Source organism: Mastigoproctus giganteus, chromosome 13, assembly GCF_048544385.1.
Source record: "Mastigoproctus giganteus isolate SK-2022 chromosome 13, ASM4854438v1, whole genome shotgun sequence".
NCBI lineage: Eukaryota > Metazoa > Arthropoda > Arachnida > Uropygi > Thelyphonidae > Mastigoproctus > Mastigoproctus giganteus.
Window position 1 is genome coordinate 164,533,864 of NC_143587.1, and position 26,880 is coordinate 164,560,743.

Below are 26,880 nucleotides of genomic sequence, written 5' to 3' on the forward strand. Positions count from 1 at the left end.
ACAGGTCAGTACCTTGCACATTATTATTAGTTGTTGCTCTTTGTTATTCTCAGAATGAAATTCTTCTCCAATATTGGAAAAGAATTTCATTTTATTCTAAAAACTATTGGAAAAAGTTAGTATTAGTTTGTGGGAGGAGGAAAGAGTAAAAGTTACTAAAGGTTAGAAATTTGTGATCATTGATGCAGAAGTTGATTGATTTCTGTCTTTTGAAGTATAATAATTTTAGTTTCCACCTTCTTGGTACCACACAATTATTCATGTCTAGCGTGCTGCAGTGAGTATATGAAAGCATGTGAGGCCATGAACTGGAATAAAGGAAATAATTCAGAGCTAATAATAGTTTTCGAAAGCATATTAGCCCATAAACTTATGAACATAAAAAGAATTAAAGCTCTTTTTGCAGACAAGTGAAAGTTGAAAATAGCTTTTCTGACATTCTTCTGATTGAAGACCTAAAAGAAAAATTTTTGGTGGCTTTACATCAGGTTTATGAAGGTGCTTTACAGTTGTGTGTGTGGGGGATATATAAAACACTGAAGTAACATAAGACATGATCCAAAGTGTTAAAAGGGCATAAGAAGAGCATACCTCACACCCAATATGAGGTATGTTTTTTAAAAAATTTCAAATAGGATAAAAGTTTGGAAGAACTCACATGCAACAATCATTGCAAAAATAAAGGAACTGGAGTCACGTAATTTACTGTTATTTTGATGAATTGAAACACCTGGGAAAGTTAATGAATTAATGTACAATTAAAGAAGTTATGAGCATTTACCAGTTTAGGGGGGCTTGAAGGTACATGTCAACATATGAACAGAAGGCAAATATTTCATCTGTATAGTAGACTTCTACAATAGTGAGATTATAATGTTTACACTTGGAAAGGTGGGTTGTAAGGCTGATGCTGTAGGATTGAGTAGAAAGGCAAATGGAGTGCTGAATGGCAGTTGATTGTTTTTAAAAAAAAAATTACTTGAAAATGGCAGTTCATGATTGTTGCAGTGAAATATGTAATATTTTTTTCATTCAGAATATACCATAACCAAATTTTTATTTTTTTTGTTTTGGTAATGAGTTCCATACTGAAAAACAATATATGTGTCTTTTTTTTGTGTATGAACATAGTCTATGTTTTTATTATATTATTAACCATCTAGTGGGTGCATAAAAAGAAATAAGTGCAGATGCTGTTGCCTTTACTTCACTAATCAGCTTGTTTGAGAAAAAAAAGACAAGAAATAGTTTAAAGTGTGAAACTTTACATTACTAAGGATTGTAAATTCTCCTTTTTCTGTAGCTGCTATTCATGGATTGCCGGGCCATAACTTCCATGATCAGTAAGGTATACCTATAGTTTAAAATAAAAAATAAAATAAAAAAATAGTTTAAACGTTAAAAAATTCTCCTTACTTCTAACGTTATAATGTATGAGAAGATCAAAAGTATTATTAGAAGTAAGCTGATGTTGTATAACAGATTTATCTATTTTGGTTCAGATTTATCTATTCTGGTTGCTGTACAAATTAAAAAGATATTAGCAACTTAGGCAGAACCATGGATAATGGTATTTGTCTCTCTAAGCTGAACATTAGTCCAAGCCAAGTACTTAGTGCTTGGGACTAAGTACAAGTAGAAAGTCTCTCCATGAAATTGAATGCAGGAAAAGTGAATTTCGATTTAAGATAAAAATTTCATGGAAAATAACAGAAGTTTCATTTTGAGAAGTCATTTGTTGATTTAATAATGCAAGGCAACTTGTGAATAAAGAAATGAAACTAAAGCTCCAGCCATGTCCTAAAAATGAGCTTTATATGGAGAAAGGTTAAACAACTGGTAAATCACCCAATAACCATACTTATAATTTACCTCTACAGGTATGGTTTTTCTTTTATTTCAGGCAAGATTCTTTACCTCATGCAGTCATTCTGATATTAATTATTGCTTGATGCTTTTGGTTACTGGGTCTTACTAATCTAATATTAAAAATAGGAAGAGCTTCTTTGTAAGTAACTCACTTCACTATTTCTTTGGTTAATTGATCATGAAAAGTGTAGATGGAAAAATTTTTACAACTTAGTTTGAAAAACCAACTTCATTCATCTTGATATGCTTTACAGCCTAAGCATGCCTGTTTTATAAAACTAAATATAACTGATTATAAACTGAGTTTAATTTACTTAATGGTGAAATCTGGAAGGAATTACTTTTTTGAAGATAATTCATCTTACTGTAGAAATTAAGAAACTTACTTCTTTTAGAGTATTAACTCATTTTCAATCGCTCTTTATGATAGAAAAAGAGAATATAAACCACCATTCTATTTTGTATTATTGTAACCACCATTATGTATTACTGTAATGTTAACCACCATTTTGTATCTGTAATGTTAACCACCATTTTGTATCTGTAATGTTAACCACCATTATGTATTAATGTATGTTGAACAAATACTAGTTGATTATAATTACTCTTTTTTTTATTTAAATTACTGATGTATTAAAATATTTTAGGGATGATGTTGGAGATGTGTTAGCTGTTGTGGATTGGGGACGGAGTTTGTCATTCTATAATACCTCTGGAAAGCAGGTAACCTTTATCATTTAGCAGAGTTTTATAGTTATACATTAATTCTTAGGTCAAGGGTTTTTGCTGCCAGTTGTAAATTTTTAGAGGCTTCACACTGGATTAAATTGGAATGCGGATATGCCGGTTTGTCTTCATGGCAACTTGCTTCACAAGTCATGATGCGTGATCATTAAATGAAGTGAATTTGTCTTATGGTGCTATTTGGGCTAGTTTTTGGCAGCACCTTTGGCACCAATGCCAAAGGTGCTGCCAAAGGTTTCTAACCCATGGCTAGAAAGTGTAATAGCACTATGTTATACTTTATTTATGCATAAAGTATAGCAGTGTGCTATTTTAGAAGTTGCCATGAGAAATTAAATAAAAAAAAAAGAAGATGCACTTTAAAGATTCTGTAAACAGTTTAAGAGATTTTGTTGGTGAGCCATTGTGAGTGTAACATTTCAACAAGAGCTTGCAGTATGAAATCTCATTTGAATTTTATTTTCTGAGTACTAAAGTGAAGGTGCATTTCATTATCATTCATTACATATCATTATCTGATGTTTGCATATAGTTACACACACACGCGCATACACATATTTAGGTATGTGTTCACTTTTGAATATTTGTGATTCTTTAGATATCCTGCTGGAAAACTATATTATAAATGTAGGATATTTGAGACATTATGATGAATTTATAAATTTTTGTGTATATAAAACATATATCCACTTAGTGTTCTTCAATACTTTTCATGGACAAATGGGTTAAGATTAAAAAGTGAGCTACCTGCATTATTTTATAAATTTAATTCTTACCTTTTCTAAAGCTATTTCTGCTAATTTTATTTTTTCAGTAATTTTGGTAAGCCTAATTTTTAAGTTCAATAGTATTTTTTTATTTTTTTTATTTTTTATGAAAACCCCAAACACGAGAGGTATTAGAACTTATAGTACTTAGTACCGTGCTTGAGTTGGAGGTTGAGAAGATGAAAGAAGATATTTGTTGACATTTGACTTGAACCTCTGTAGACTAATTTTCAGGAAATACACATGAGGGAAGGTTGTTCCAGAAAACGACAGTTGAATGAATAAATAAGGAAGATGAAAAGTTGGTTCTGTGAGTTTGAAGTTGGACAGTAAATGGATGTTGGCTGGTGGCAGCACGTATTCAGACTGTTTTGAAGAGAGAGAGAGAGAGAGAGAGAGAGAGAGAGAGAGAGAGAGAGAGAGAGAGAGAGAGGAATTATAGAAGCCAGTTCAGAAGAACAGTGCCCATGGAAGTATCTGCAGAAAAGGCATGCAGCAGAAACAATATGTCTATGAGACAAAGAGTGGAGAGACTCTGTTAGAGAGGAGTCATTAATTAACCTAACTGCCCTTTTCTGAATGGAATCTAAAAGCGTGAGAAAGGTTTTGGGGGCACCGTCCCAGATGTGGGAACAATATTCCATGGTAGGGTGGATTTGCAATTTGTACAGAGTGAACAGCTGTTTGGAAGAAAAGTAACGCCGAGAGCAAAAGAGAAAACGAAGTTTTTTAGATGCAGAGGAAGCAATATTTGTAATATACCTGTCCCCAAAAGAGATACAGTCGAACTTCCCTATAACGAATTCGATATATCCAGGGAAAAAATTCGTTATAGAGAAATTTCATTATACAGAGAATATCTTTTTTATTAGAAATTATCTAATTAGCAAATGAAAACGAATCTACATTTATTTTGAATGTATTTTATTTCAAAAACATACTTATTTAAATCACGTTTATATAATTTTCGCTGTTGTCAAATGTCAATAAATATCTTCTTTCATCTTCTCAACCTCCAACTCAAGCACGGTACTAAGTACTATAAGTTCACAAATTAAAAAAAATTGTAATTTTCGTTTGCACAGTACAATTAAAAAATTGGCTGATTCTCAAAGAAAACCTCAATTTGTTCAGAGCATTAAAAACATTATCAGGAACATTTTCACAAACTGTAGACCCATACGAACAGGTTTAAAAGCATTAGTCATTTCTTCTTGAGTTGGCTTTTCTATGGATTGTTCTGATGTGTCTTCAGCGTCATTGTTAATTTCTTCGTGATCATGGGTGCATCTAACACTGTTCAGCAGTATTTCATCTTCATTTGGATGTTCTGCTGTGATCTACATAAACATAACTATCCAGTGTTATTTCATTTTCAGTGTTTCCTGACGATTCTAATAATGTCCAAAAGTTTTTCATTTGTGAAAGGGGCAGTTCATCTTGTTCGTCCAGTCGTTGTTCGACTTCTGTATTCAATGCAAGTCCTGCTTTCGAAAAACAATTTTGAATAGTGTATTCAGAATATTCTTTTGCCAGTTCAGAGATGCATCTCTAAGGTTAATTGTAACCTCCAAGTTTCTGTTTTCTGATAACGCATTGACAATCTTCATTATTATTCTCTTTTGATAATGAAATTTAAAACTTTTAATAATGCCTTGGTCCATTGGCTGGAGTTTTGAAAGCATTAATCATTTGGTGGTAAAAACAATAACTTTGCACTTTTAAGTTTGGCAGAAATACTGGCAGGATGTGCCGGACAGTTGTCAGTTACCAACACGATTTTCCCTTTTTCTTTTGTTATACGCTTGTCTAGTTTTAATATCCATTCTTCAAAAAAGCACTTGTCATCCATGCTTTTTTATTAAAGGTGTAGTCAACTTCCAAAGATTTTGTGCCTCTAAAACATCTTGGGTTTTTTGATATTCCGATGACTAAAAGTCTTAATTTTTCACTTCCTGTCATATTTGCCCCAACTAGCAATTTATATTGACAGTGATTCTTTCTTTGCTTTGTTTTCTGCCAAAATATTTATCATTCTTAAAAGCAAGTGTTCTATTCGGCAAACATTTAAAGAATAAACCCATTTCGTCAGCATTAAAAACATCCTTACGTTCATATTCTTCCAAAATCTTCTTTAAGGTATTGTTCCTCCAACTGCTGCAATCTTCTTCGCTTACATTAACAGTTTCTCCACAAATAACCTTTTCCACAATTCTGTGGCTCTTCTTAAATTTATCTAGCCACCCAGTGCTCGCATTAAATTCTATATTTGCACAGTCCCTTGGAATTAAATACCAAGGGACTGTGCAAATTTCAGAGCTTGTTGCTTAATTATTAGGCCCGATATTGGTATATTCTTTTCACGTATCATTTGCACCCATTTTAGAACAGCTTTATCAACATCTTTGTATATACACAACTTAATTCGCTTCTTGTCTGCTCCTCCTTCAATTGCATTTAAAATTGATTCTTGATTTTTTAAAATCGTAGATAAACTGCTTGCAGGTATGCCACATTTCTCCGCAACATCTTTTTTCTTAAAAACCCTGGTCAATATCATAACAATCTTTGATTTATCATTAATACTTAAACACTTTCTCTTCGATATTGTTGTAATTGTAAAAATTACTCGACTGCAGCTCTTGCCGATACATACACTGCAAACTTCGCTGCGCTGGCCATATAGTGAATTGCCTACTCAATGACATTCGCTTGCTAATTCAACAGTATCACGTGACCTTTCCTATCAATCACTTTAAAGAAATATACGACTTTGTGAATTTCTTTTATTCTGCTTTCATTCATATATACACAAAAGAAAATTTATCATTAATGTGTGCTGTATGTTACTTTTCAGAAAAAAAATACAACAGAATATAGCCTATATGATTGATGATGAACGAAAAAAAAAAAAAAAAATTCATGAAAACCATCTACTGGGAGTCCAGTTAGATGAGAATGGACATATCATATAATGATTGACAGGAAGGTCATGTGGTACAGTTGAAGTGAGAAGCGAATGTCACTCAGTATTCGTTACTAAAAACCGACTATGGTAGCATTCTATGTATTGCCGCCGCAGCATGCTAAGGTTTACCGCAGCGAATTTCGTTTTCCCCTGAGCCAACATCAATTTACAAATCTATTCTATTTATTGTAAAGTTTATGACCACTTTTAAGAAAACTCATCTGGTTTAATAACTGTAACAAAAATGAAACAAAGACCCTCCAATGGGCGTCAAAGGACACAAGTGTTCACCAAAAGGATGATTATTTAATTCCAGATGCTAATGCGCAATTTCAGAATGAAGGAAGGAGGCAGTATATTTGAGTGGCTGTTTAGCAGTAAATGCTAAAATGAAAAGTAAATGAAAATCTTCAAAAATGCTTTTACTAATTTTTTTAAAAATTCGTTCTTGAGAGACTGACTTCGCTATATGGGGTTAATTTTACATGTAATTTCGTTTCAAGGTGCAATGTTTTGCAAAAAATTTGTAATATAGAGAAATTCGTTAAATAGAAGTTCGTAATAGAGAAGTTCCACTGTATATCATTTTGCCTAGAAGGTCGGAGTGTCACCAAAGATAAGCATAGGAGCAGAAGAATCCTTTTTGCGAGATATAAGACAAGACTGAGTTTTAGAAGGATTGAAAACAACTAAGTTGTCTTTGTCCCACCGGAGAATTACCTGGAGAACGACATTTGAGGAATTGGTAGCAGATAGCAAGATTTCTGAAACTGGAAAGTGGAATGCAATGTGCTGTCATTGGCAAAACTATGGATAGGATTTCCAGTCAATGGAATAAGGTAATTAATATAAAAGGGGAAAAGAACTGAACCCTGGGGGACATCAGCATTAGTGGAGAAGTTAGAAGACAGAGAGCCATCTACCATCGCCCTCAGTTAGCGATCAGAGAGAAAACTGGATAACCAATTACTAAAAACAGTTGGCAAACCATAAGATGGAAGCTTGTTTAGAAGACGTTTATGCCAAACACGATCAAAAGCCTTCGAAATGTCAAGAGCAACTACTTGTGTTTCACCGAACCTTTCCATTGAATTAGTCCATAAATGGGTAACATAAGCCAGAATATCACAAGTGGATCGACACTGGGAATCCATACTGGCGATCATTGATCAGATGGAAGGTTTCAAGGTAGTTTAGGAGTTGGTGGTTAATTGATTTCTCCATTACTTTAGAAAGAGTAGAAGTAATTGCAATGGGATGATAATTGGATGGGAAGGATTTGTCACCCTTTTTAGGAACTGGCTGGATATGAGCAAATTTCCAAGCAGAAGGAAAAACACCTTTGGAATAGGAAAGTGAAAAAAGGCAGCAAAGAATAGGAGTAAATTCAGGAGCACAGGTTTTGAGAACAAGTGGAGAAATACCATCAGGACCTGGAGCTTTCTTAGCATCAAGATTCGTCAAAATCCTTCTGACATCCTTTTGACAGAAGACCACAGGAGGCATTGAATGGAGCTTGTTGGGAATAGTGGGAGGTGTTTTACCAAGATCGTTAATGCGTGAGTTGAAAGAAAAATGGGATGCTAGCAGGTCAGCTTTGTCCTTGGCTTAAGTGACAACAGAACAATCTGGTTTGGACAGAGGTGGGAGCAGAGATGGGCAAAAGTTGCGGCCAATAGCTTTGGCAAGAGACCAGAATGCTCGGCTACCATTAGGGCAAGAAGCAAGTTTTTTACTCTTAGCCTGTTCAAACTCTATTTTGGACTGATTAATAACTGCTTTACAATTGTTGCGAGCTTTGGTGTAGGCAGAAAATGAAACTGAAGAATTGGAAACAAGCCAATTACGATATGCAGCGTTCTTCCCTTGAACAGCCTTAGCACATTTATTGGGAAACCAAGCTATAGATAAAGGATGAGATTTTAAAGTGGAGTGTGGAATAAAGGATTCCATTCCTACAAGAATAATTTCATTGACACGATCTGAGCAAACGTTGACATCAGAAGTTTTGAAACAGTAATCCAACCAAGGAAAAGAAGAAAATAAATCTCGCATCCCATTTTGCCTTCTTGAAGTGCCAAAAAATACGAGGTTGGAAATAGCCATGAGATAAAGGCTCCATTGGAGAAGAGACGATCACCAAGTTGTGATCTGAGGTACCTAAAGGACCACTCACTTCGACCGTGTACTTAGAAGGGTTGTTTATGAGAAAGAGATCAAGTGTATTGGCTGTATGGTTAGGATTGTCTGGTATTCTTGTAGGTAAATAAACAATCTGTGCAAGGCATTAGAAATTGCAAAAGCCTCAGCATCTCGACCAACTGGGTCGGTGTGACTAGAAAACGGAAGCCAGCTGGAGTTGTGATCATTAAAATCACCAAGGAAAATTAGCTCGCTGTTAGGAAAGTTGGACTGGAGAAAGTCAAATTGCAAAGAGAGGATGTCAAAGAGCTCCAAGTTATTAGTGGATTTGGGAGAACGATAGAGACAACAGATGAATTTAACAGAATGAGGCAGTGAGATTTTAAGCAAGAGAAGATCGAAAAGAGGAGATTCCAAATTACACATCTGACAGGGAATATCAGAACGGACATATGCACAAGTACCACCTTTGAGGCGAAAGGAATCATACAGCGAATAATTTGGGCAACTGAGACGAACAGTAGTTGAATCAACCGATAACTGAGATTCTGTCAGAAGAAGTACATTGGATTTGGCAGACTGCAAGTGGAAATGGACATTGTTGAGATTAGAATTGAGACCAGGTATATTTGTGAAATGTGCTAGGAAATGAACTAGAAAGTTGAAGCGTTTTAGGAATAGTTTAATTGCTATTAAACTTTATTAATTTAAACTTTAAAATTTTGTTAATTTAAATTCTCTAATTTTTTCTAAGTTCAAATGTTACTGAAGTAATGGTTGTTTCAAGATCCACTTTCAGTACTTTGAGGATATCATGATTCAGAGGGAAATAGCTGTAGGCATTTCTGCTGTGAATCGTGAGTTTGTTGCTTGTATAGCCTCTACCAATCTCAACCAATTTCTTTCTTCCTGATGTAAGGAATGTACCAATTTCTAATTAAAACTGGTGAATTGCTAAAAGAAATTTGAGTTACTGAAGAAACAGGTGCTTCCTGTTTATTAATTATGTTTGAGTGTGTACTTTCTGCAATTCTGCCCAGAGGGCAGAATTCCTGTTAATCCCTTTGGGCTCTTCCATGTCCACTTTCTTTTCACCCTTTTCTTGAAAAAAGTGTTCATTACTGACATTCCTCAAGATTCTGCAAATTCCACAAGTCTTTCACCTCTTTCATTTCTTTCACTGCAATTGAGGGATTCTGCAAATCATTTGAGGGTAAATTTTTATTATTGTGGTTCATACTTCTGAGTAGAAGGAATCTACTTTGAAGGTATTCTCAGTCTAAAACACTAATGGATCCACTATCTTTCTATTTCAGGAGATTTAGGAGAAGTCTGGTTAGCCTGTCTCCCTAAAATCCACTCATGCACACCTTCTCGATGGTAAGCCCTGTTATGTCACTTAAGTGGCCACGAACATGTGGAGTGGTTCTCTTCAAGATGCCTGGTCAGAGTGAAGAGGAAAAGACCAAACCTTTCAGCACATGACAGCATGATGAAACAAATGGTCCTCAGTGGCTTTCACTCCCCCCCCACCCCTTAGAGCAGCGATAGGATCAGTGTGGAAGCAGAGGGTGCTAAGAATCTCTAGGTATGACCAGGCTGCCATGCACAGAAACTGAACTTGGCCTGTTACAACGCTCATTGTTGAAGACAGGATATTAGAGCTGGAAAACGAATTAGAAAATGTGAATTGGAATATCATCGGTTTGGCTGAAACAAGAAGAAGAAGAAGAAATGAATCATAAGTTTATCAAGTCGAAATCTGCTGTACCCCAATGGAACCAGTGAAAGGAGCGAAGGTGGAGTTGGCTTTTTGGTCCATAAAGATATAAAAAACAAAATTTTGGAATTCAAACGTACGTCACCAAGGGTGTCAAGACTACTACTCAGGATTTCTAAGAGGTACAAACCAAAGTTTATAATGATTTATGTACCAACATCAACATGAAGCCATGATGATGAAGAGGTTGAAGAAATGTACACCGAAATTGAGAGTCTTCTAGATGAGCAGAAAACCTACTACACTATCATTATGGGAGATTTCAATACTGGAAGGTTGGAAAGAGACAAAACAGTGCAGAAAGGAGAACTATAGGAAATTTTGGAATTAGTGAAAGAAATGAAAGAGGTGAAAGACTTGTGGAATTTGCAGGATCTTGAGGAATGTCAGTACTGAACACTTTTTTCAAGAAAAGGGTGAAGAGAAAGTGGACATGGAAGAGCCAAAGGGATCTTCAACTCAAAGGGATCTTCAACAAGCAACTCATGAAGGCTTTCACAATATGAGCTGTAACAAAAACTATACCATTTCACTTACTTCGGCGATTTACTATGAACTATTTACTATAATGCTTTGTACTAACTTGTTTCTTTAGTAAATTACCCGGAGTCTGAGGCCCTAAACCCTTTTAATTCTCTACTAAATCAGTAAACTTTTGAAATACAGTTGAACTTGGTTATAATGACCTTCGTGGGACTAAAAAAATTTCCTCATTATAACTATTACTTTCTTTATCAGTGATGAGTTAAATCTATTTTTTTAAAATTCTCAATAACTTTCACATAGATTCAAAAAACAAAAGAAATATTAGAGAGAAAAAAAATAATATTAGTATATACCTATACACTGAGTGATCCCTGAATTATGACCACCTATCTAATACTTCGTAGGTCCTCCTTTTTTCCCTCAGTACAGCAGCTATCCAACGTGGCATTGATTCAACAAGATGTCAGAAGCGTTCAGGAGGTATGGCCAGCCAAGCTGTGCGTAATGCAGTCAGCAATGCAGATATGGAGGTGATTGGTGCCTCCATATCTGCATATCTGCCTACCAGATGCCTCCATATCTGCATATCTGCCTTTCGTAGTGTCCTACAAGTGCTCTATGCGATTGATAATGGTAGAGTTAGAGTTCGGATGCCAGTTGATATGCTGGAAGTCAGAACTGTGTTCCTCAAACCATTCCTGCACAAGTACCCAATGGCTCAGTGCATTGTCATCTTGGAAGACACCATTGCCATTCAGGAAAAAGTTACGAGGTGTACACAGTCAGCAAGCAGTTGACGATAGCAGAGACCACTGATATGTTGTCCAACATGCACCAGGGGTCTAAGTTCATGCCAGTGAAACATGCTCCACACCATACAACCACCTCCATTAGCCTGCACTTTTGATACCATGCATGATGGATCAAGAGCCTCATGTTGTTGACGCCAAATCCGTACATGACCATCCGTGGTGTGGAGTAAATAACGTGACTTGTCTTCTAACGTCCAGCTTGCATGCTCTTTGCATCAGGGGAGTCTTTTATGCCAATGAACCTTGGTTAGAAGAGGATGTTGTAGGGGTCATCTGCTGGTATAGCCGATACGTGCAAGCGTGCGACGCATGGTCATGTCAGATATTGTTTCGGGTTGGCCCATGTTGTATTGGGTAGTCAACTCTTCAACAGTGCTGCACCTGTTTGCCTGTACGAGTTATCGGACCTGGCGCTCACCTCTAACATCAACCTTTCGCTGACCTTTGCAGTTTTGCTGTCGGGTTGTTGTTTGACCATTTTGATGCCAGTCCACACTTTAACTACGGCGGCTCTCGAACAAACCACCAGTTCAGCCATTAGGGAAATCGAGGCACCAGCTCGTCGAGCACCCACAATCTGTCCTTTATCAAAGACGATAAATCTTTCCTTTTACCCATCACGCTCTGAATTTTACTACCTACCGATACCTCATGTATGCTATGTAGGTCGACTAACTCCGCACTCTCGTACCTCATGTGGTCAACGGGTCGCATTCAATTTTCTTAAGGGTGTTTATAATTCAGTGATCACTCAGTGTATATTATTTGTATTAATATGCTTGTATAAACTACAATACACTTAATATTAAACACGATTTATTTCTCCATAATTAAAAACAATACGAATTAATAATAAACACGATTTCAATCTTTTTATTGTAGTGAACAATAAACATCAATGAAGCAATGCTTCATTGATGTTTGTAATCTTGCACTTTATAAAATTTTTTTTTTTTTTTTTTCGGTTATGTTCTTTTTCCAGTGCCCATATGTAAACATGTTGATATTGTTGAAGAGGACAAAGAAACCTTTTTACACACATCAGCATTTTCCACACCACATTCTAACTCACTAATAATTTGACTTTTTCACAAATTGAGAGACACTTTCTTTTGTTAGTAGACATGTTTCCGAAGGAAGGGTTCGTTTCTAACTGATTTTACTTTAAAATTACAGTAAAGTCATCTGCATACGAACAATTATCATTTTCACAATTCTTGGAAGTCTTGAAATAAATTTATGGTTCAGTGAATACAAGATCATCTGTAAATAGGGATATGCAACCATAGAAATTATAAGCAGAATGCCAATGCACTATTGCAAGCCCCCTTCCCCAAAAGGACAAGGTTAGGTCATAAATGGATTCCTAATCTGGTGCGGGTGGTCATAAAAGCTAAGTCGCCCCTTTCATTTTTGTCTCTTCCAAGAATTGTGTTTTTTCACCTACTCGAGCAATTAAGAATGTTTGCATAGTTACCAAAATTTGTACGGTATATCCGTGTGCGTTCATTATAACAGTGAGCGATAAAATAGGAATATGCATAAATTAACTCCTTCATGGATTATCCCGAGATATCTCGTTTTTAGTTTTAAAACTTATTTGGAGCTATAACGAAATATCTTGGAACGAAATATCTCAGGATACAATAATACCCAAAGAAAACTAATACCTCCAAATTTAGGACTCAAACGTATTTTCTCTGGCATTTATCTGGCTAATTTTGCATTAGGCAGGTAAATCCTCTCAGGATTTTCTTATGCCTGGAGCAAATGACTGGCTTTCATTTTACTTATATTGTACAGCAATGTCAGAACAGCAGCGCGCATTCCTCTACTGCCAGTAAGCAAAATATAATTTGCCATCCTAAATGCAGAATACTTGACCCATAAAAATAATTCACAAAAACAATATCGAAAATATTTTGGCGCCCTCTTGAACTGCCGCCCGTAAGCGACACTTACCTCGCCTGTCCACTTGTGATGGCCGGGTGTTAGAATTTAGTTAACTTGCAGTTACTGCTTGTGCGTTCCACTTGATTTTTTCAATTTATTTATATAATGAGTAATGAAGACTTTTTCTGTGCCTTTCTTTTAGCTCTAGTGCTAATTTATTAAAAAAAAATCTGTCTAATTTGTAGACTTTTTGGCATACAAGAGACAACTCGGGATAGCCCAAAATGGGTTAATTACCCATTTTTTCTACGAAAAAATTAATAAAAAACACAAAAAGCTGTTAAAAGTACACATGATGCATACTTTTAATCTGTAAAATAAAAAAAGTTGATCCGTTCAGGCACATTTTCCGCAAAAAAATGTTCCGGGAAGGGACATTTTTTTATGGGACATCATTATGGCTTTTTGCTCACTACAGCCTTGATCTCGTTATTTCTGTGCTCGTTATAGTAGTAGTAGTAATCGTGGCATGTGATGCAAGAAAGCAAGCGTATGAGCTTATATAGCATCAGCCAAAAAAAAAAAAAAAAATTCATGCAACCATTCCCTCTAAATGTTTGTCCAGTTCCTCCTTAAATTTATTTATTTGTTCGAGCAATTAACCACCCACTGGCGAAAGGCAAATTTCCACACATCTATTCTACAGTGTCTTTCCTCAATTTGAATTTATGCCCCCTTAGGTTCGTAATCTGAACAAGTGGAAGAATCCCATCAGAATTCAGCATGCTCAACCCATTCAAGGCCTTATACACCTCAATCAGATCACCTCACCTCACAATGCCTAGTCTCCAGCTGCTGCAATTTGCAGAACTTAAGCCTTCTCTTGGTAAGAGGATCCCTTCATTCCCTTCATTAATCTCGTTGCCCTTCTCTGTACATGCTCAAGCAAATCTACATCCTTCCAAAATGAGGCCTCTAGACCTGTATGCAGTACTCAAGGCGTGGCCTGACCATTGCCTTATACAGAGGGGCAATCACCTTCTTTTCCTTGCTAGCAAAATTCCTGTATAACATTGACAAAAACCCATGACCTGCTCTGGCAGCCTGTCTGCATTGCTCAGAAAACTTCATATCTGACTGCACAATTACTTCTAGGTCTTTTTCATTTTCTACCACCTTAAGTGTAGTACTACACAGTTGGTATGTTCCTTTGGGGTTACTTCTACCCATATGCAGTACTTTGCATTTGTCAATGTTAAATTTCAGTTTCCACTTCTCAGCCCATCTTCCCAAATTTTCTATATCCTGTTGCAGTAGCACACTGCCATTACTGTCATTAACAACCCTGCCAACCAGTGGTGGGATTCAAATAATTTAACAATGGTTTGCTGCTCTAATGACCATTCTAAGTATTAAAAAACTATATACCGAAAGGTAGTTTATTATTTCATGCAGTTAATACTTAAATATGAACAATAAGAGAGGTCCACAAAACTAGATTGTTATAAGAAAGAGTTTTAAAATATTAATGAAAAAATATTAAATAATACCTGACAAAAAACAATAAAACTGTTATTTAAGATATTTCCATATTGCTTCTTGATTGGCGTCCTCACTTGCAATTTTCTTCGCTTTTATCTGAGAATCATCGGCTAAGTGATTAATCTTTAACCATTTTTTCACTGTAGGAGCAGGATCCCATTCCTTTAGAGGTATGCTGATTAGACTAATAGTCATTGTGTTTGATATATTAGAAACAGTTAGGCAACTTCTCTTCTCTGAACATATGTTCATCTTTGAGAAACTCCTTTCTGCTTCTACTGAACTTACAGCAATTGTTCTGACAATATTTTTAGCTCTTTGAACACTTTCAGGAATTTCATAACTCTGGGAATTTTTTAAAACGTTTTCCTCGAAATCTCGATAATCATTAATATCAATTTGGTAATTAAAAATGTCATTAAATACGAGCAATTGTTCTTCAGCTGCTTTCCATGGAACTAGTACTTTTTCAATATTCCAGTAATCTGGCTCCAAAAAATTGAGAAATTGTAGTTTATTCCTATCTTGTAATTGGCTACAACTTGTTTTTAAATGTTCACAATCCGTTAGTCTTTTTTTTCAAATTCATTACGATGCTTTCTAAAAGTCTTTCCCGAGGAAGCCTGACAAATCGACGATTTCCTACAAATTTTATATTTTTGAAGGTTTCTGAAGTAATTCATCAACTTTTTTTTCGTATGGACCCGTTTCCTTTCCAAGCATTTGAAATGCTTTAATAGATCTTATCATGAGTTTTTCAGTCTTTATTATGTCTATATTTCTTGCTTGCAGTGTTTGAAAGAAGAGAAATTTCGTTTAAAATATCAATCATTAATGCCAAATAAGTTTATAAAATATATATTTTCAAGACGGGCAGCCATACCTAAGTACTTTTTATTTGAATAAAAATAGTGATGTAGCGCTGGATAAGCACGCCACACAGCTAGGGTTGACCTTAAACTACAGGTAGCTAGCCCATCTTGGTCCCAAAACTCTACCAATCTTTATAATTTCAATTCCAAGTTGTTCGTATATTTTGGAAAGTTCAGTTTGATTCTTATTGGATTGATGAAAAATAGTATATATCTTATCAATAAATATTTTAAAATGATTTACTTGCTTTATTTCCTTTATCAAATCATCTAAAACAAGATGGAGGTGATGATTTAAAGAGTGCCATATTATAATGTTTGGAAACACTTTTGCAATCCTAGTGCCCACTCCAGATTTTCTCCAAAACATAACACTGGTACCATCGGAGCAAAATCCTATTCAATTTTTTTCGAGGTAGTTCTTAGTAAGCCCACCATTATTTAAACATTCAATTACTGAAGAACATATTGTCTCTGCATCTTGTTTTTCCAATTCAACTAGTTCAACGAAAATTGTTGGTGATGTAACTGAATACTCAACTTTTAAGAAAAGTATAATAACTGGTTTGAAGGATATCGTTGAAGCTTCGTCAATAATCAAACATATTTTCAGATTATTTTCAATAATTTTATTAAATATTTCTTTTTTAATTTCCTTTGCAATGAAATCAACTACTCCCACAACAGTTTTACGAGAATGTAATCCTATTCCCATATCTAATCCATTTTTAATTTGCACTTCTGTCTCATCTTCTATGTCTGAAAATGGTTTATATCTTTTTACCAGGCTGTAAACTGTATTAAATACTCTACAAGTAGCACTTAAATATTTTACATTCATTGTATCTATTACTTTTGTTATTGAATCCTGCTCACATTGTTTTAAGTTCTCTTTACAAATGTTATGAGCTTTTGATGAAAAATGTTCTTTCATTTTTTTTCCTTAGAGAAGCTTGTTGAACCTCTTTATTTTTCCCTGATGCCTCAATCTGAAAACATGGTGATATAGTTGTACCCGTCAAAAGGTGATATAGTTGTACACGTTGGCACTAATGATATTAAGAGTAGGAGACCGGCGGAATAACTTAACAAGTACAGGTCACTGTTGAAAAAAAGCCGTGAATTAGGGTTGAATTTGAAAGTGTCCTGCAATTCTGCCCAGACACGATAGGAGGGAGTATATAATGAGAGCCTTGTCAATCAATTCAGCCCTGGAAAGATTGTGCAAGGTAGAATTTTTTTCAGCCTGGTCTGTACTTGTTAACAGGAGAGACTGCATCTACAGTTTGCTTCTTCAATGCTTCTACAATTTGATGAATTTGAGGTATTGCTCAAAACATCAAAGGCAGATATTGTTGGGATATCAGAGACGTGGTGTCACACAGATATAAGGGATGCAGAACTGCAATTTGGGGAGAACAATGTCTACAGAAAGGATAGACAGGATAGGAAGGGGGGAGGGGTTATGCTATTAGTTAAGAAACACATAAAAACCAAGGAAGTGAAGCCAGTCGACATCGCTGGACAGTGCAGTGTTGAGTCAGTTTGGTGTGACATAAGCATTGGGAGATCAAAATTGAGAGTAGGAGTGTGCTATAGGCCTAATGACTCTGATGAGTATAATGAGGAACTGTACAGGGAAATAGAGTGGGCCAGTAAATCAGAGAGTCTTATAATGGGAGATTTTAATTTCCCAGATATTGACTGGAATTTGGGGGCTGGTTACTCACACACTAGCAGGGCTTTTGTGGATTTATTGGATGATTGTTTTCTACATCAGCATGTTCGGGAGGCAACTAGAGGGAGTAATACTCTTGATTTGATTATCAGCAGTGATTCTTCATGCATTAAGAATCTGCAGATAAATGAACCACTAGGTGGCAGTGATCACAGTGTACTGAAGTGGGATTTACTCAAAGAGATAACTACCATTAGGGGTAAAGGGAAGGGTTATTGCTTCCGTAAAGGCGACTACGATGGACTGAGACAGTATTTAAATTCTATACAGTGGGACCAACTGATGATGTTACCAACAGCAAATTCAAAATGGGAAGCATTCAAAGAACTTATCTTGGAAGCTACTAGGCTTTACATACCAACTAAGAAATATTGTTCAAGGTTTAGGCCAAAATGGATGTCAGATGAACTAATGAGGCATATGGTAGAGAAGAAAAATGCATGGGATACTTACAAATTAACACATGACACAGAAGCCTATGATAGATACAAGTTGATATGCAACCAAGTTACAAAGGAGGTTAGGCAGGCGAAGGCAGATTACGAGAAATCCTTGGCAAGGGATGCAAAGAAAAACAGCAAAGAGTTCTTTACTTATGTAAACTCTAGAAGGAAGGGGATGAATCAGATTGGTCCACTTGATATTGATGGGTCAACTGTTGATGATCCTGCTCAGGTAGCTAACAAACTAAATGAATATTTTGCATCGACATTCACACATGAGGAATTATTCAGCAAGGGGAATGCCAGAGGTGTATTCAACCCTAGCATTAAGCTACAGAATCTTGAAATAACTGGGAGTAAAGTGGAGGAGAAACTGTTGAAGATAAACACAAGAAAGGCACCCAGGGTGGATGGGATCTATCCAGTTATATTAAAGGAGTCAGCAAAGGAAGTAAGCAAACCCTTAGCCATAATTATGAGAGCTTCCTTGGACTCAGGGGAGGTACCCATAGACTGGAAATGTGCAAATGTGACCCCAATTCACAAAGGAGGATCAAAGGCTGACACAAGTAATTATAGACCTGTGAGTTTAACTTCTGTTCCAGGAAAATTAATGGAGGCACTGGTTAAAGAAGCACTGCAGGATCATTTAGACAAGACTTCAGTTATAGCTCAGACACAGCATGGTTTTGTTAAGGGGAAGTCTTGCCTGACCAACTTGATTGGATACTATGATGCAGTCACAAAAGAACTGGATGCAGGGAATAACTTTGATATTATATACTTGGATCTTAGAAAGGCTTTTGATACTGTTGCACATGGAAGACTGCTACACAAATTGGAGCAGTGTGACATTGGAGGCAAATTGCTGCTATGGATAAAGGGGGTGGTTGAGGGGGAGAAGACAGAGAGTGGTAATCAATGGACACTGCTCATCGTGGACTAATGTTATTAGTGTAGTCCCTCAGGGCTCAGTGTTGGGTCCATTATTGTCTTCTGTATTTATAAATGATATTGATGATGGTATATCAAGCTTAATGTCCAAGTTTGCAGACGATACAAAGGTTGGCAGGGTTGTCAAGGACACTACTGACACTATGCTGCTGCAACAGGATCTGGAAAGGTTGAGCAGATGGGCTGAGAGATGGCAAATGAAGTTTAACATTGACAAATGTAAAGTACTACACATGGGAAACAGCAACCCCAGAGCAACGTATCAACTCTGTGGTACTACACTGACAATAGTAGAGAATGAAAGGGACTTGGGCGTGGTTGTGCAGGCAGATATGAAGTTCTCTGAGCAGTGCAGACGGGCTGCAAGAGTAGCTCATGGAGTATTGTCAATGATATACAGGAATTTTTCCAGCAGGGATAAGGAGGTGATTATTCCATTGTATAAGGCAATGGTCAGGCCACACCTAGAGTACTGTATACAGGTCTGGAGGCCTCATTTCAAGAAGGATGTAGAGCTGCTGGAACGAGTACAGCGAAGGGCAACAAGATTAGTGAATGGAACAAAGGGGTGCTCTTACGAAGAAAGGCTTAAGTTTTGCAAATTACAGTGTCGGGAGACTAGGCACCAGCGAGGTGATCTGATAGAGGTGTATAAATCCTTGAATGGTTTAAGCATGCTCAATGCTGATGGGATTCTTCCTCTAGCTCAGAAAAATCACCTGAGAGGGCATAAATTCAAATTGAGGAAAGACAGATGTAGGATAGACGTGAGGAAATTTGCCTTTAGCCAGCGGGTGGTTGGTTGGTGGAACAGACTTCCATCCCTTGTGGTTGGAGGTTGATAGCCTAAATAAGTTTAAGGCTCAGCTGGACAGATATTTTGAACGAACAGAGGGGTGAAGTGGAAGTTGGGGTTTTTTTTTTTTTTTTTTTTTTGGCTGATGCTGCATAAGCTTGCTTTCTTGCATCAAATGCCTCTGCTAATGCTAATACAGGGATGGGATACACTTAAATAGAAAGGGTGCAAGACTATTTGCTGATGCTATCAAGGCAGTGTTAGGTGGGTCGAAAAACTGCTAGCTTGGGGGAGATACAAGGATTAATAGATTAACAGTAGCCACTGGCAGAGGTGAAAGTGATTCTTGCACTGTTTCTATTGAAATGAGCAGCAGCCTGGAAAACAAGATGCAGGGTATTTCAGAGACTGCTGGGAGTCATTGCGGTACCAGTAAACACATGGGTTGTGTTAGGGTAGCTAAGAATAGGAACAGGTGCATGTATACTTGTGTGTACACTAATGCTAGGAGTTTGGTTAATACATTTGATGAATTGGAGGTATTGCTCAAAACATCAAAGGCAGATATTGTTGGGATATCAGAGACGTGGTGGCACACAGATATAAGGAATGCAGAACTGGAATTTGGGGAGTACAATGTGTACAGAAAGAATAGACAGGATAGGAAGGGAGGAGGGGTTATGCTATTAGTTAAGAAACACATAAAATCCAAGGAAGTGAAGCCAGTCGACATCGCTGGACAGTGCAGTGTTGAGTCAGTTTGGTGTGACATAAGCATTGGGAGATCAAAATTGAGAGTAGGAGTGTGCTATAGGCCTAATGACTCTGATGAGTATAATGAGGAACTGTACAGGGAAATAGAGTGGGCCAGTAAATCAGAGAGTCTTATAATGGGAGATTTTAATTTCCCAGATATTGACTGGAATTTGGGGGCTGGTTACTCACACACTAGCAGGGCTTTTGTGGATTTATTGGATGATTGTTTTCTACATCAGCATGTTCGGGAGGCAACTAGAGGGAGTAATACTCTTGATTTGATTATCAGCAGTGATTCTTCATGCATTAAGAATCTGCAGATAAATGAACCACTAGGTGGCAGTGATCACAGTGTACTGAAGTGGGATTTACTCAAAGAGATAACTACCATTAGGGGTAAAGGGAAGGGTTATTGCTTCCGTAAAGGCGACTACGATGGACTGAGACAGTATTTAAATTCTATACAGTGGGACCAACTGATGATGTTACCAACAGCAAATTCAAAATGGGAAGCATTCAAAGAACTTATCTTGGAAGCTACTAGGCTTTACATACCAACTAAGAAATATTGTTCAAGGTTTAGGCCAAAATGGATGTCAGATGAACTAATGAGGCATATGGTAGAGAAGAAAAATGCATGGGATACTTACAAATTAACACATGACACAGAAGCCTATGATAGATACAAGTTGATATGCAAGCAAGTTACAAAGGAGGTTAGGCAGGCGAAGGCAGATTACGAGAAATCCTTGGCAAGGGATGCAAAGAAAAACAGCAAAGAGTTCTTTACTTATGTAAACTCTAGAAGGAAGGGGATGAATCAGATTGGTCCACTTGATATTGATGGGTCAACTGTTGATGATCCTGCTCAGGTAGCTAACAAACTAAATGAATATTTTGCATCGACATTCACACATGAGGAATTATTCAGCAAGGGGAATGCCAGAGGTGTATTCAACCCTAGCAGTAAGCTACAGAATCTTGAAATAACTGGGAGTAAAGTGGAGGAGAAACTGTTGAAGATAAACACAAGAAAGGCACCCAGGGTGGATGGGATCTATCCAGTTATATTAAAGGAGGCAGCAAAGGAAGTAAGCAAACCCTTAGCCATAATTATGAGAGCTTCCTTGGACTCAGGGGAGGTACCCATAGACTGGAAATGTGCAAATGTGACCCCAATTCACAAAGGAGGATCAAAGGCTGACACAAGTAATTATAGACCTGTGAGTTTAACTTCTGTTCCAGGAAAATTAATGGAGGCACTGGTTAAAGAAGCACTGCAGGATCATTTAGACAAGACTTCAGTTATAGCTCAGACACAGCATGGTTTTGTTAAGGGGAAGTCTTGCCTGACCAACTTGATTGGATACTATGATGCAGTCACAAAAGAACTGGATGCAGGGAATAACTTTGATATTATATACTTGGATCTTAGAAAGGCTTTTGATACTGTTGCACATGGAAGACTGCTACACAAATTGGAGCAGTGTGACATTGGAGGCAAATTGCTGCTATGGATAAGGGGGTGGTTGAGGGGGAGAAGACAGAGTGGTAATCAATGGACACTGCTCATCGTGGACTAATGTTATTAGTGGAGTCCCTCAGGGCTCAGTGTTAGGTCCATTATTGTCTTCTGTATTTATAAATGATATTGATGATGGTATATCAAGCTTAATGTCCAAGTTTGCAGACGATACAAAGGTTGGCAGGGTTGTCAAGGACAATACTGACACTATGCTGCTGCAACAGGATCTGGAAAGGTTGAGCAGATGGGCTGAGAGATGGCAAATGAAGTTTAACATTGACAAATGTAAAGTACTACACATGGGAAACAGCAACCCCAGAGCAACGTATCAACTCTGTGGTACTACACTGACAGTAGTAGAGAATGAAAGGGACTTGGGGGTGGTTGTGCAGGCAGATATGAAGTTCTCTGAGTAGTGCAGACGGGCTGCAAGAGTAGCTCATGGAGTATTGTCAATGATATACAGGAATTTTTCCAGCAGGGATAAGGAGGTGATTATTCCCTTGTATAAGGCAATGGTCAGGCCACACCTAGAGTACTGTATACAGGTCTGGAGGCCTCATTTCAAGAAGGATGTAGAGCTGCTGGAACGAGTACAGCGAAGGGCAACAAGATTAGTGAATGGAACAAAGGAGTGCTCTTACGAAGAAAGGCTTAAGTTTTGCAAATTACAGTGTTGGGAGACTAGGCACCAGCGAGGTGATCTGATAGAGGTGTATAAATCCTTGAATGGTTTAAGCATGCTCAATGCTGATGGGATTCTTCCTCTAGCTCAGAAAAATCACCTGAGAGGGCATAAATTCAAATTGAGGAAAGACAGATGTAGGATAGACGTGAGGAAATTTGCCTTTAGCCAGCGGGTGGTTGGTTGGTGGAACAGACTTCCATCCCTTGTGGTTGGAGGTTGATAGCCTAAATAAGTTTAAGGCTCAGCTGGACAGATATTTTGAACGAACAGAGGGGTGAAGTGGAAGTGGGGTTTTTTTTTTTTTTTTTTTTGGCTGATGCTGCATAAGCTTGCTTTCTTGCATCAAATGCCTCTGCTAATGCTAATACAGGGATGGGATACACTTAAATAGAAAGGGTGCAAGACTATTTGCTGATGCTATCAAGGCAGTGTTAGGTGGGTCGAAAAACTGCTAGCTTGGGGGAGATACAAGGATTAATAGATTAACAGTAGCCACTGGCAGAGGTGAAAGTGATTCTTGCACTGTTTCTATTGAAATGAGCAGCAGCCTGGAAAACAAGATGCAGGGTATTTCAGAGACTGCTGGGAGTCATTGCGGTACCAGTAAACACATGGGTTGTGTTAGGGTAGCTAAGAATAGGAACAGGTGCATGTATACTTGTGTGTACACTAATGCTAGGAGTTTGGTTAATACATTTGATGAATTGGAGGTATTGCTCAAAACATCAAAGGCAGATATTGTTGGGATATCAGAGACGTGGTGGCACACAGATATAAGGAATGCAGAACTGGAATTTGGGGAGTACATTGTGTACAGAAAGAATAGACAGGATAGGAAGGGAGGAGGGGTTATGCTATTAGTTAAGAAACACATAAAATCCAAGGAAGTGAAGCCAGTCGACATCGCTGGACAGTGCAGTGTTGGGTCAGTTTGGAATGACATAAGCATTGGGAGATCAAAATTGAGAGTAGGAGTGTGCTATAGGCCTAATGACTCTGATGTGTATAATAAGAAACTGTACAGGGAAATAAAGTGGGCCAGTAAATCAGAGAGTCTTATAATGGGGGATTTCAATTTCCCAGATATTGACTGGAATTTGTGGGTTGGTTATTCACACAATAGCATGGCTTTTGTGGATTTATTGGATGATTGTTTTCTACATCAGCATGTTCGGGAGACAACTAGAGGGAGTAATACTCTTGATCTGATTATCAGTAATGATTCTTCATGCATTAAGAATCTGCAGATAAAGGAATCACTAGGTGGCAGTGATCACGGTGTGGTGAAGTTGGATTTACTCAAAGAGGTAACTACCATCAGGGGTAAAGGGAAGGGTTTTTGCTTCCGTAAAGGCAACTACGATGGACTGAGACAGTATTTAAATTCTATACAGTGGGACCAACTGATGATGTTACCAACAGCAAATTCAAAATGGGAAGCATTCAAAGAACTTATCTTGGAAGTTACTAGGCTTTATATACCAACTAAGAAATATTGGTCGAGGTTTAGGCCTAAATGATGTCAGATGAACTAATGAGACATATGGCAGAGAAGAAAAATGCATGGGATACATATAAATTAATGGGTGACATGGAAGCCTATGATAGATATAAGTTGATCTGTAACCAAGTTACAAAGGAGGTTAGGCAGGCGAAGTCAGATTACGAGAAATCTTTGGCAAGGGATGCAAAGAAAAACAGCAAAGAGTTCTTTACTTATGTAAACTCTAGAAGGAACTGGATGAATCAGATTGGTCCACTTGATATCGATGGGTCAACTGTTGATGATCCTGCTCAGGTAGCTAACAAACTAAATGAATATTTTGCATCGACATTCACACATGAGGAGTTATTCAGCGAGGAGAATGCCAGAGGTGTATTCAACTCTGGCAGTAAGCTAGGGAATCTTGTAATAACTGAAAGTAAAGTGAAGGAGAAATTGTTGAAGATAAACACAAGAAAGGCACCTGGGGTGGATAGGATCTATCCAATTATATTAAAGGAGGCAGTAAAGGAAGTAAGCAAACCTTTAGCCATAATTATGAGAGCTTCCTTGGACTCGGGGGAAGTACCCGTGGACTGGAGATCTGCAAATGTGACCCCAATTCACAAAGGAGGATCAAAGGCTGACACAAGTAATTATAGACCTATTAGTTTAACTTCTGTTCCCGGAAAATTAATGGAGGCACTGGTTAAAGAAGCACTGCAGGATCATCTAGTCAAGACTTCAGTTATAGCTCGGACACAGCATGGTTTTGTTAAGGGGAAGACTTGCCTGACCAATTTGATTGGATACTATGATGCAGTCACAAAAGAACTGGATGCAGGGAATGACTTTGATATTATATACTTGGATCTTAGAACGGTTTTTGATACTTGCACATGGAAGACTGAATCACAAATTGGAGCAGTGTGGCATTGGAGGCAAATTGCTGCTATGGATAAAGGGGTGGTTGAGAGGGAGAAGACAGAGAGTGGTAATCAGTGGACACTGCTCATCGTGGACTAATGTTATTAGTGTAGTCCTTCAGGGTTTAGTATTGGGTCCATTATTGTTTTCTGTATTTATAAATGATATTGATGATGGTATATGAAGCTTAATGTCTAAGTTTGCAGACAATATGAAGGTTGGCAGGGTTGTCAAGGACACTACTGACGCTATGCTTCTGCAACAGGATCTGGAAAGTTTGAGCAGATGGGCTGAGAGGTGGCTAATGAAGTTTAACATTGACAAATGTAAAGTACTACATATGGGAAACAGCAACCCCAGAGCAACGTATCAACTCTGTGGTACTACACTGACAGTGATAGAGAATGAAAGGGACCTGGGGGTGGTTGTGCAGTCAGATATAAGTTCTCTCAGCAGTGCAGATGGGCTGCAAGAGTAGTTCATGGTGTATTGTCAATGATATATATAGGAATTTTTCTAGCAGGGATAAGGAGGTGATTATTCCCTTGTATAAGGCAATGGTCAGGCCACACCTAGAGTACTGTATACAGGTCTGGAGGCCTCATTTCAAGAAGGATGTAGAGCTGCTGGAACGAGTACAGAGAAGGGCATCAAGATTAGTGAATGGAACAAAGGGGTGCTCTTACGAAGAAAGGCTTAAGTTTTGCAAATTACAGTGTCTGGAGACTAGGCACCAGCGAGGTGATCTGATAGAGGCGTATAAAGCCTTGAATGGTTTGAGCATGCTCAATGCTGATGGGATTCCTCCTCTTGCTCAGAATAATCACTTGAGAGGGCATAAATTCAAATTGAGGAAAGACAGATGTAGGATAGACGTGAGGAAATTTGCCTTTAGCCAGCGGGTGGTTGGTTGGTGGAACAGACTTCCATCCCTTGTTGTGGAAGTTAACCTAAATAAGTTTAAGGCTAATCTGGACAGGTATTTCGAGCGAACAGAGGGGTGAAGTGGAAATGGTTATTTTTTATTTATTTATTTTTTTTTTTTGGCTGATGCTGCATAAGCTTGCTTTCTTGTATCAAATGCCTCTACTAATGCTAATGCTAACTTTGGCCTCCTTTAATTCAAGAATCTGCATTCAAAAAATAAGATTCTAATTGCTCGGCTAACTATATGCCTTCCTGTTTGCATTTTAGTGAAACTTTGGAAGTTTAGAATTTTCATCTACGCTAACATCCTCTGAATTGATTTGATTTTGCCTACGATACCATTTCCATCAAATCTGCTTCCCCAGCCTCTTTTTCTACCAGTAATTCTTGAACGTCTTCAGTAATCATATCTTTTTTTAATTTTTTTAAGAACATAGATGACTAAGGCCACGTTACTCTGTGTATATTATCTATAAATTGTGTGTCGTGAGGTTGATTTTCTGTTTTTCTGGACGAAAAACCTGAGTTTCTGGGAGAAAAAGCCATGCTACCCTCACCTGAGCCTGACTGACTCAGCCATGTTTTGAAAAAGACCCATAAAAATTCCTCCCATCATTGATGGGATTCAAACTCAGGTCTTTGCTCCCTGGTGTGGGGAGGAGGGCGATTCTATCAATGGTGCTACCCATGAGAGCTTCAATAGTCATATTATCAAAACGTTCCTCTCCTACCGACTTAGCAGTTCTACTATCACACCGATTCTGTTTT

General features: G+C 37.5%; 1 protein-coding gene across 4 annotated transcripts in view; it reads left to right on the plus strand.

The window, feature by feature from the left end:
- The window catches only part of Oseg1 (intraflagellar transport protein Oseg1), a 540,669-nt gene that overhangs the window by 107,161 nt on the left and 406,628 nt on the right, over positions 1–26,880 (plus strand). For all 4 annotated transcript variants that reach the window (XM_090387737.1, XM_090387735.1, XM_090387736.1 and 1 more), the window contains one exon: positions 2,517–2,592. In XM_090387737.1, the coding sequence (XP_090243863.1) occupies positions 2,517–2,592 (76 nt within the window). The remainder of the gene's footprint in view (positions 1–2,516; positions 2,593–26,880) is intronic.